This window comes from Crocuta crocuta, unplaced genomic scaffold (assembly GCF_008692635.1).
Source record: "Crocuta crocuta isolate KB4526 unplaced genomic scaffold, BGI_CrCroc_1.0 scaffold110, whole genome shotgun sequence".
Classification (NCBI taxonomy): domain Eukaryota; kingdom Metazoa; phylum Chordata; class Mammalia; order Carnivora; family Hyaenidae; genus Crocuta; species Crocuta crocuta.
This window is the reverse complement of record NW_027527386.1, coordinates 2,261,926-2,272,205: the sequence shown is the minus strand read 5'-3', so window position 1 is coordinate 2,272,205 and position 10,280 is coordinate 2,261,926. Positions and strand designations below refer to the sequence as shown.

General features: G+C 62.7%; 1 protein-coding gene across 1 annotated transcript in view; it reads left to right on the top strand.

Moving 5' to 3' along the window:
- PIAS4 (protein inhibitor of activated STAT 4) overlaps positions 1-10,280 on the top strand; it is a 17,351-nt gene that overhangs the window by 2,821 nt on the left and 4,250 nt on the right. Inside the window, 5 exon segments of the mRNA XM_077746624.1 lie at positions 7,812-7,896; positions 8,616-8,657; positions 8,941-9,031; positions 9,135-9,263; positions 9,358-9,463. Coding sequence (XP_077602750.1) covers positions 7,812-7,896; positions 8,616-8,657; positions 8,941-9,031; positions 9,135-9,263; positions 9,358-9,463 — 453 coding nt within the window.

The window sequence follows — 10,280 nt, the reverse complement described above, 5'->3', positions numbered from 1 at the left end:
CGCCCCACCCCTGGTCCCCCCCACGGCCCCCCCCCCTCCCCAGCGCACCCCCTCCCCTGGGACTCCCGTCCTTGGGGACCCGCAGGGGCTGCCAGGCTCACAGGCAGAGTCCTGGTGGGCCCAGCTGTGGCCCCGAAGCAGGCTGGTGCCCCCGTCCCAGGACCAGCGGTGTCCACCCAGCCCCCCACCTGGGCGCCTCCCTGTGGCAGCTTCGGGGCGCTGGCCCTGCCCCGGAGCCACTTCACCAGGCTCTCGCTAAGCCAGTCTTCCCCTCCCCCTCGCTCCTGACCGTGACCTGCTGACCAGAACGAGGTTCATACACACTGGTCTGTTTCCCCGGAAGAGCCGCCGGCCGGCCCCAGCTTCAGGACAGAGACCGTGCCGGGCGCAGAGGGGACATAAATCACAGAGAGTGGAATGTTTGGGTTGGGGGAGGGGAGGAGAATAATGGAGTCACAGACCGAGAGCTGGAAGGACCTTAGGAGACAGATGATCTGCCGCTGTGGGGCTGGCACCTAGGGAGGTCGGGAAACCGGCCTGAGGTCACATGCCATCCTGAGGATGGGGCCCAGGGTCTGTGCGTTCGCCCATCTTCTCGACGCTGACCCCTCCCCAAGTGGTCTGTGCCCGCGCCCCTGCGGGGAGGTGCCCATCTTGAACCACGCGAAGGATCTGGTCACCAGGCCTCCTCTTAGCTCAAAGAGCCTGGATGTCTTCCCTGTCCCAGCCGGGAGAGGGGCACCTGACTCCCGACCACAGCCGAATTCGGCAGAGGGGGCAGGGGACACCGTCTCGGTCGTGGCCCTGCAGCTTGGTGCTCCCTGGGCGTCTCACAGCCTGAAGGCTCCCCCAGCCTGGCCACTCGGGGTGTCAGCGGCCAGTCTGACGGGAGAGGCCCAGACCCGTCGGGCATGGGGAGAGAGGAGAGGCCGTTGTGAGGCTTGAGGGCAGAAGGAAGGAAATGTGTTGGGCCGATGCGGTGCTGCTCCGTGAGGCTCTGGTGTCCTGGGGCCAGCGCCTCGGGCTGTGGGGCCATCACATCCCTGCTGCCCTGGAGCGACGGAGCCCCCTGCCAAGACAGTGCCCGGGCTCCCCTGGCTCCCCGAGTGCCCCTAGACATGGGCGGCACCAACGTGGGCCAAGGCCTGCTGCCCAGCACCTGCCCTGTAGTGCGGGGCCCATGTGCGTCCCTCGTCCAGCCTCTAAGGCTCCACGTGGTATCGTCCAGGCAGCAGGCCGCCGTGGGGTGCCCAGCCTGGTGCGTTCTGCCCAGAAGGTGCACACACGTGATCAGCCTGGCCCGGGGGTGGGTGAGTGAGGAGCCTAGACTTCCCAGGGGGCAGTCAGTGCCAGGAGCGCCTTATCAGGCGTTTCTGAGGGAGTGCAGTCCCAAGGCTTCCTGGAGGAGGTCGCATTCTGGACCTGAGGGGTGAGTAGTCACAGCCAAGTCATGACCAAGAGGAAGGAGCAGGGCAGGCCTGGCAGCTAGCGAGCGACGCTGAGGGACGGGAGGCATTGGGACCGGAGCTGTGTGGCAGTGGAGGGGGGCCAGGCCACAGGACGAGCGGGCTGCAGGCATGTGGGAACCGACGGCACTGTCCCCAGGCCTCGGGGTCGCTGAAGGTCCGGCAGGCTTCTCCAGGCATCCTTCCGTTGGGTCCTTTCTGAGGTGGGGGTTCCCCCTGAGGTGCAGAGCCCCCTTCCTGGTTCCTCAGCTCCATTCCAGGTCCGGTCTCATGGCGTCGGGCAGGTGGCCTGACCCAGCGCCAGGCCTGCTCACCCGGCCGCCTCGCCAGCGTCTTCCCCGGTGGTCAGAGTAAACTGCAGATAGGGGGCCAGTCGTGTCCCGCCTCTGCTCGGAACACGCCCGTGACCCGCTGGCTTTCCTGCCTGGTCCCCTCCCTGCCCTCCCTTCCTCTTTCTGTCTCCCTTGCCCACTCTGCGCAGCCACACAGACCTCACTGTCCTCTGAAACATGAGGCCTGGTGCTGCCCTGGGGCCTTTGCACGTGCTGTTTCTGCGGTTTTATGCTTTCCCAGGCCCTACGTGGGCTTTCCGTCCCCGATCACCTAAGCTAAAGCTTATCTTCCTTCCAATTTTTTTTCCCCTCACCTCATTACCACCCTTTGATCCTCCATGGCCCTGCCCCCAACCCCGACATCGCTCATGAATCTGTACGTGTTCTCTGACGCGTGGGCCTGGGCCTGGTTTGTTCTCGCGCTGCAGCCACGGTGTGGAGCCGGGCAGGGGGCGCTCTGTGTGAGCAGAGGCTCGTTGCTGCAAGCAGTCTGGGGGCTGCAGTGAGGCGACCCCGAGCGAACATTCTCCAGCTCTCCTTCTGTGTCTGAGCCCCTTCCAGCCGCGTAACTGCATGGGCAGTGAGTCACCAGCCCACCGGTTACGTGTGGCCGCCCCTGTGAGTGGCGGGGTGGGTGTAGGCCCTCTGCACTCAACCCGGGGCTCCTGGCTTCCTGTCTCTGAGACCTTGACCTCTCCGTTGGGGACTAGGGCTAGTTTGTGGCAGAGCAGACTCTGTGGGTCCAGGGACGTTGGCTTAGAGGACACGCCTTCATCCTCCTCTGAGGTTCTAGGGTGCAGGAGGCTGTAGGCCAGTGGGAGGGAGACTGGGCCTATCTGATGGACTGTTTTTTAAGTTTACTTGTTTATTTTGAGAGGGAGGGAGAAATTGTGAGTGGGGGAGTATCAGAGAGAGGGAGGGAGAGCGAGAATCCCCAGCAGGCTCTGCACCGCCAGCGCAGAGCCCACCTCGGGGCTCGAACTCACAAACCACATGATCATGACCTGAGCCAAGACCAAGAGTTGGACGCTTGACTGACTGAGCCCCCCAGGCGGCCTCCAATTGACTCATTAAGATCCCCCCCCAACCCCCACCCCCGTGTATCCTGTGAGCATCTGCTCGGGTCATTAAGCCTTCACTGCTGGTGGTGGTTCACAAGGCGCCTGGCAGCTGGAGGGTCATGCCAGGCCCTCTGTTGGCATCTAGCGTTGAACCAGAGGCTGGTTCCAGCCCTCCTGGGCATCCTGGGAGCAGGGGGTTCCCTCCCTTTAGTCTCTGGGGGGCACTGGGCCCTGAGGTGGGCACCTCACCCCAGCCCGCGCTCCACATGGCGGGGCTTCCCACCACCTGGCGGCAGCCCGTGTCACCACACACACACCTCCAGGTTTATTCAGAGACACTGGGAAGTTACGGTGATTCTTCAGAGGTAAAAGTCCAGGAGAAAACGCGAGCTGCGAAGGAGACCGGGAGACCAGGATTGCGGGAGGTGGTTGGGGAGCTGTCGTGTTTCAGATTTTTTTGTTTTAAAGCTTACTTATTTTGAGAGAGCGCACATGTGAGTGGGGAAGGGCAGAGAGAGGGAGGGAGACTCCCAAGCAGGCTCCTGGCTGTCAGCATGGAGCCTGATGCTGGGCTTTACCCCGCGAACTTTGAGATCCTGACCAAGAGTCAGACCTAACCAACTGAGGCACCTGGGTGCCCCCAGGGGAGTTGCAGTTTCAATGTTTGTTTATTTCTGAGAGAGAGAGGGAGGCAGAGCGTGAGCAGGGAGGGGCAGAGAGAGGGAGACACAGAATCCAAAGCAGGCTTCAAGCTCCCAGCTGTCAGCACAGAGCCCGACGCGGGGCTCGAACTCCCAAACCATGAGATCATCACCTAAGTCGAAGTTGGCCGCTTAACTGACTGAGCCACCCAGGCACTCCTGGGGGGAGCAGTTTATAAATCAAGGTGCTCAGGGACCTCTGTCATTCTGGTGGCATTTGAGCAGACTTCAGGGACATCAGGCCCACCTAAATAGCTGGGGGAGGAATGTTTTAGAAGAGGGGGTGTCAAGTGCAAAGGCCCCGAGGCAGGATGTTCTTGGCACTGGGCAACACGAGGAAGTGGCCAAGGTGGCTGCTGTGGAATCGAGGCCACTAGGGGTGGGGACAGCGTCCCCCAAGGGGCAGAGGGTGACCTGGGGGGATGGTGGGCAGCGAGGGGTCTGTGTGAGACAGGGACCTTGCTGTTGCATTTTGAAATTGGAGCCAGCTGGGGATTGACATTGGGGGTAGGGGTGCCGTGAGTGCGGCCCGCGTCTCTGCTCGGAGCGGCTGGAGGGGTGGGGCCGCCCCTGTTTTCAGTGGATGACGAAGGCCGGGGTTTGGGGGACCCCCTCCCCCTCCCACCGTGCAGGATGTGCTGCGCCCCGGCCGAGGTGGCAGTGAGCCTCCCACCTGCCTCTGGGCCTCCTGGAGTGGCAGAAAACCCCAGCACGGTCCCTGCAGTGGCGTCATCCAGAAGTAGGAGCCCCGGAAGGGACCCCAGGCTCTGGCTCTCCTGTGACGAGGCCACCTGCCTGCCTTGTGCTGTTGGCCGTGTCTCCTGAGCAGCCTCCCTGAGGACGCAGTGGGGTCGAGGTGGTCCTCTGGGCTTTCCCCTCAGCCTTAGGTACGTCGAACCCCCGCCCCCAAGAAATAATTGCCCCTTGGCCCTTTGGGCAGGCCTGGGCACATCTGCAGGCGGGCTGTGTGCACCTCACCCCTCAATCAGAGGCCCTCCGCCAGGGCCCGAAGCAGGACTCCGCGGGGACCAGCCAGGCCCTCGGCAGACAAGCACAGATCGGCAGGGACGGGCGTGCACCCCAGGCAGAGCTGGGGTACCGACCCCAGTGGTCTGGCTTCGGAGCCCAAGCTGGTTTTAAATTCCGGTCGTGTTTGCTTTTAAATAGGTTGCCTGTTGTTGTGGTTTGGAACTCAGAAGGTTCTGGAGCAAGGCTTGGCCGACTAGGGCCCGGGGGCCAACCGCACTGACTGTTCTCCCGCAGCCGCGCTCACCCGCAGCAGTGCCTGTTTGTGTGCCGGGTCTGGTGGCTCTGGTGGTATGAGGCCACCTGGGGACGTGGAGGCAGAGGCCGTGCGGCCCACAGAAACCAAGGTGTTGACACTGCAGCCCCTCGGCAGATAGTCTGTTCGCCACCTGGGGAGGGCTGGGGCAGCACGAGGAACGCGGACTCCTTGGGGCGCCCGGGGGCTCAGTCACCTGAGCGTCTGACTCTTGATCTCGGCTCAGGTCAAGATCTCACGGTTTGTGAGTTCGAGCCCCTCATCGGGCTCTGTGCTGACGGCGAGGAGCCTGCTTGGGATCCTGTCTCTGCCCTGCTCTCTCTGCCCCTCCTCTGCTTGTGTGCTTCTCCCCTCCCTCCTCCTCTCTCTTTCTCTCAGAATAAATAAACTTAAAAAAAGAGCGCTGACGCCTTATGTGTCCCAGTCACTGGGAGGCGGTGACTGTGACCAGTTCTCGGAGCCCCTTCCGCAGAGATGTCTTTGGCGCAGCTCACTCCCTGTGCTGGTGACGCAGATCCGGGCGTGACACACACCTGCTTGCACCAGCTGCTTTCGCCCCACAGAAGCGTCTCGGAGTTAACTCCTTCTCGGACCTTGAAGCGCTTCCAGATTCTGGCCCGTTTCAGGGCCGCAAGGTATTCCTCGTAAGCCGCCCTGGAGCGTAGGTAACGTCTGCGCCCCGTGTGGGGCTCGAACTCACACCCCGAGATCAGGAGCCACCGCTCCACCAACGGAGCCGGCCAGGCCCCCTTCCCGTGAAGCTTCACACGCACTTCGGCCGAGGTGTAATTTCCACGCGACAGGGTCCCCAGATACTCAGCGTGTGGTCAAGTCTCCCCACAGGCACATTCCCGGCGCCCCAGCCGCCGTAGGCACAGTGGGTTGCCGCCGTCCCTGCGCCGGGGCTGTGGATTTGCCGCGCGGTCGCCTTGGTCGCATCGGTTTTGTGGTTGTCCTGTTTCTGCACCAGCGGCACCCGGCTTGTTCCCGGGTCAGGGCCTGTGTGCGAGTCTTTTCCGGGGCCTGTTTCCGTGGGAACTGGGCGCGAGTTTCTCTTCGTCAGAGACTGGCCGGCCGCCCCCACAGGAGGGGCTGTGCCCGCACCCCCGTCAGCACTCAAGGTTGTCGCTCTGGGCTGTAGCCAGTGGGCGTGTCAAGGTTGAAGCCTGGGCCAAACCCCAAGGGCCTGCGTGTTTGCCGGTATTTGCTGAAGGACTTTTGCGTCTGTGTTCGAGAGGGATGTGCAGTGTTCCTTTTTCTTTAAACGTTTGTTTAATTGGAGACCGAGAGTGCATGTGGCGTGGGGGTGGGGGGGTGGGGGGGGAGAGTCCGAAGCAGGCTGCGCACTGTCCACACAGACCCCGACGTGGGGCCCAAACCCACCAACTGTGAGTTCGTGACCCGAGCCAGACGCTAACCGACAGCCACGCAGGTGCCCCGACAGCGTTTCTGAAGCGCCTGAGAGAATTCCCCGATTGCGTCTGCAGTTTTCGTTTGTGGAAAAGTTTTCAGTTATGAGCTCAGCTTCCCTGACTGATAAAGGGCTTTTCAAACTTCCTCTATGTTTTGGTGTCAGTTTGATAACTTGCGTGTTTGGAAGAATCAGTCTATTTCGTCTGCGTCATCAGATGTATTGGCGTAAAGTTGTTCATCTCGTTCCTGTATTAAACTAAGAGGCTGCGGGCTCTGTGCTCTTGTCCGTGTTTCATCCCGACAGCCTGTGTTCCCACGATCTTCTCTTCCTGTTTGTTATAGCCAGTTGATGGAAGAACTCCAGCTTGAATGGTTTTCTTTCTTGCTGTTTTTGTTTTTAATTTTCTTTCTTCTGATGACTTTGGTTGGGTGTCTTGTGGAGGAAGTGTTAAGTCATTCATTTGAAACCTTTTTCTGTCTTTCTTTAATAGAAGCATTTAAAGCTATGAGTTTGCGGGGCGCCTGGGTGGCTTAGTCGGTTAAGCATCCAACTTTCGCTTAGGTCATGATCTCACGGTTCGTGGGTTCGAGCCCCGCGTCTGGCTCTGTGCTGACTGCTAGCTCAGAGCCTGGAGCCTGTTTCAGTCTGTGACTCCCTCTCTCTCTGATCCTCCCCTGCTCACGCTCTCTCTCTCCTAGAAATAAATAAAACATTTAAAAAAATAAAAATAAAAAAATAAAGCTATGAGTTTGCCCCTAACGACAGTGTTAGCTGCTTCCCCCAAGTTTCAGGGCATGGTATGTTCTCATTCGATTCAGAGCACTTTCCGATCCCCCTGGTTCTCAACGCAGCTGTGGTTGAAGGCGCAGAGCCAGCTTGTCACCGCTCTGTCCCTGTCCCCGGGACACACTCCCCCACTTCTGCACCCAGCGCCTTGTAATGACTGGTGTGGCCCCATATGTGCTGGCCCTGCTGTGAGCTGGGCCGCTCCGTGACTCTTGGCCGTGAATGCCCAAGGCAGGACCTGTGCCCGGCTTGTCCCCGTCCCCTCCAGCAGTGCGTGCAGGGCCTCAGCCGAGCACCGCACAGACAGGTACGCACTCGGCGGGGTCCAGAACAGCTGCGTGAGGTAGGCGCACAGTCGTTGCTGGCGAGTTACAGTTGTGGAGAAAGCAGGCTCCCGGTGCCGGGGCTGTGGCCCAAGGGCATGCCGTCAGGCCCACGGCATCCTGCCAGCCCGCAGCCCCCTTTCCCTGAGCCTGCTGCTTCTCAGTCTTCCTTAGTGACACCTGAACCCCGAGGGCTAAGAAGCCTGCTGCTTCTCAAGGGGGCCCTTCATGGGGAGGTGGGAGGAGGTGTCCCCTGAATCACACGCTGCCATGTGACAGCAGGAAGGGCTGGGCCCCCACCCTGTCGCTAGAGGCCCTGCTTCCTTCCCACATGCCTGGCTGCCCGGGTGGGGCTCAGCCTCCCGGCCCCTGCTCCCCATGGAGGTAGGTACGGTTGGCTCCCTCACTGGGGATCACACGTGACCCTGACCCCGAGTTTGTTTTAGTTCCACAGAATAACGAGAAGCTTCAGGAGAGCCCCTGCATCTTCGCCCTGACGCCAAGGCAAGTGGAGCTGATCCGCAACTCCAGGTGCGCTGTGCCCCGCACCCCTGCTGACCTCCGTGGCGGGCGGTGGACTGGCTTGTACGGGGGCGAACCGGCCTTGGGGTGGGTAGAGCCTCCGGCCGACCCTGTGGAGACCCATCACCCCGCCCCTCCCCTGTCTCCCCCCCCACCCCGCCGCCGTGCTGGACAGTGTGCTCAGTCTGCCTGCTCTCCCTGCCTCTTGAGCCGCGGCCCCAAGGCGGGGCAGTGTCCCCTCCCACAGGGCTCCCCTCGGCGCTTTTTTCTTCAGAGACCGGTGCCCCGCACACTGTGGGGGGCTGAGCAGCACCCCTGGCCCCCACCCACTTGATGTTAGGAGCCCCCCTAGTTGTGAGGAACACGACATCCCTGAGACACTGCCTGGGGTCCTGCAGGGGCCCCGAGCGGGAACAGGTCGGGGACAGAGGCCGCCCCCCAGTCTCTGCTGTCTGAGGCCCTTACCTCCGTGGCTGAGACCGAAGTCCCGGCTGGAGCGGCCACGTGTTGGCCACTTGGCACGTGCTGGGCCTGTCTAGCCTACTTAATATCCATGTGGGTGCCCCCTCCTGAATTGTCCAGAGACGGGGGTCACTGGTCCTGGTCAGCAGGGAGCAGTCGGGGGGTGGCTTCAGTCAGCACCCGTGGACTTCGTTACCAGGGCAGGGGGCTAGTCCATCCGGCTCCCGCCTCTCTGACCCCTCTCCTCTCACCCCCTCGGCGCCCAGAGAGCTGCAGCCCGGGATCAAGGCCGTGCAGGTGGTCCTCAGGTAAGCCACCGCCGTTGTGTCCCCCCGGGGCCCCCCTACCCCCACAGCATCTCTCGGATGCCCTGCTTGTGGGCAGGGCCCTGCCCTCCTCTTCCCGCGGTGTTCTCGCCTGTGCACGTGTCCCCAGTAGCCTTGCTCAGCCCCGATCCCGGGTCCTGGGCCCCCCTCGTGTGGTCCAGAGCCACGATCCGCCTGCTGGGCACACAGGCCCCTGTGGCCTCCCCCGTGGCCCACATCCGCCCTCCCGCCCCTTCCCTGCCTGACGGCCGCGCCGTGCTTGCAGAATTTGCTACTCAGACACCAGCGGCCCCCAAGAGGACCAGTACCCGCCCAACATCGCCGTGAAGGTCAACCACAGCTACTGCTCGGTCCCGGTGAGCGGGGCGCCCGGGCAGCCCCGGGCCTGCTCTAGGGGGTGGGCCACAGGGTGTGGAAGGAACGTCTTTCTGTGGCCTGAGCCCGCGTGTCTGCTTCCAGGGCTACTACCCGTCCAACAAGCCCGGAGTGGAGCCCAAGAGGCCGTGCCGCCCCATCAACCTCACTCACCTCATGTACCTTTCCTCGGCCACCAACCGCATCACCGTCACCTGGGGGAACTACGGCAAGGTGAGCAGGGCCGGGATGCTGCCTGCCCGCCCCCCAGCGCCCCGGGGGCTCCCCTGTCCGGGCCTGACAGCCCCTCCCCTGCCTCTACCCCCAGAGCTACTCCGTGGCCTTGTACTTGGTGCGACAGCTGACCTCTTCGGAGCTGCTGCAGAGGTTGAAAACCATCGGGGTGAAGCATCCAGAGCTGTGCAAGGCCCTGGGTGAGCTCGCGGTGGGGGTGCTCCCCGGGGGATGGCGGGGGAGGGCAGCCAGTCACAGCGGCCCCCGGCTGGGGCCCAGCCCAGTGAGCCAGGGTCCCGGGCAGGGTGAGCCCCTGGGGGTCGTTCGCACAGCGCCAACGCGGGGCACAGCCTGGAGTTCCAGCCGGAGGCGGGGGCCGGGGACACGGAGGGCAGGCGCAGACCCGGTTTGCAGGTCCCAGATGGTGATACAGTCTGATCCCAGACAGCAGAACGGTCGTGTTAAGGGAGCAGGGACACGACACACGGAGCGTTGAGAGTCAGCCGCTACCCAGATGGGCAGGTGGAGCGGGTCCTGTCCCTCCTCTCGTGTCCCGGGACCCAGGACTGCCTGGCACACGGCAAAGACTTCGTCTGTTTGACGGCTGTGTAGCCTTAGGCAGGTCACTGGCCTTCACTGATTGCTGTAGCTTCTGACCAGATCCGCACGGTAGCCCTGGGTCAGGGGACTTGGCAACGTCCCCATCCAACCGTTGGGGACACTGAGGCGCAGAGCGGCAGGGCCTCGGCCTGTGTGCTCCACCCGCCACCTCCCACTTCCCCGAAAGAGCCCTTTGTTTGAAAGCGCCCCCCTACCTGCCCATCTCCCCGTGGGGACAATGGCCAGCTTGACCACAGCAGGCAGCTCGACCAGCATTCCAGCTAGTGTGGCGCCTGTACGCCAGGGGTGAGGGGTGGGGAGGGGGCTGGGCGGCATTCGTGTCGGGGTGGCCCACAGGGCGAGGATGGGGGCTTGGGTGTCTGCTGACCTCAGTGGGTAGCAGGTGGCCCCGGGGCC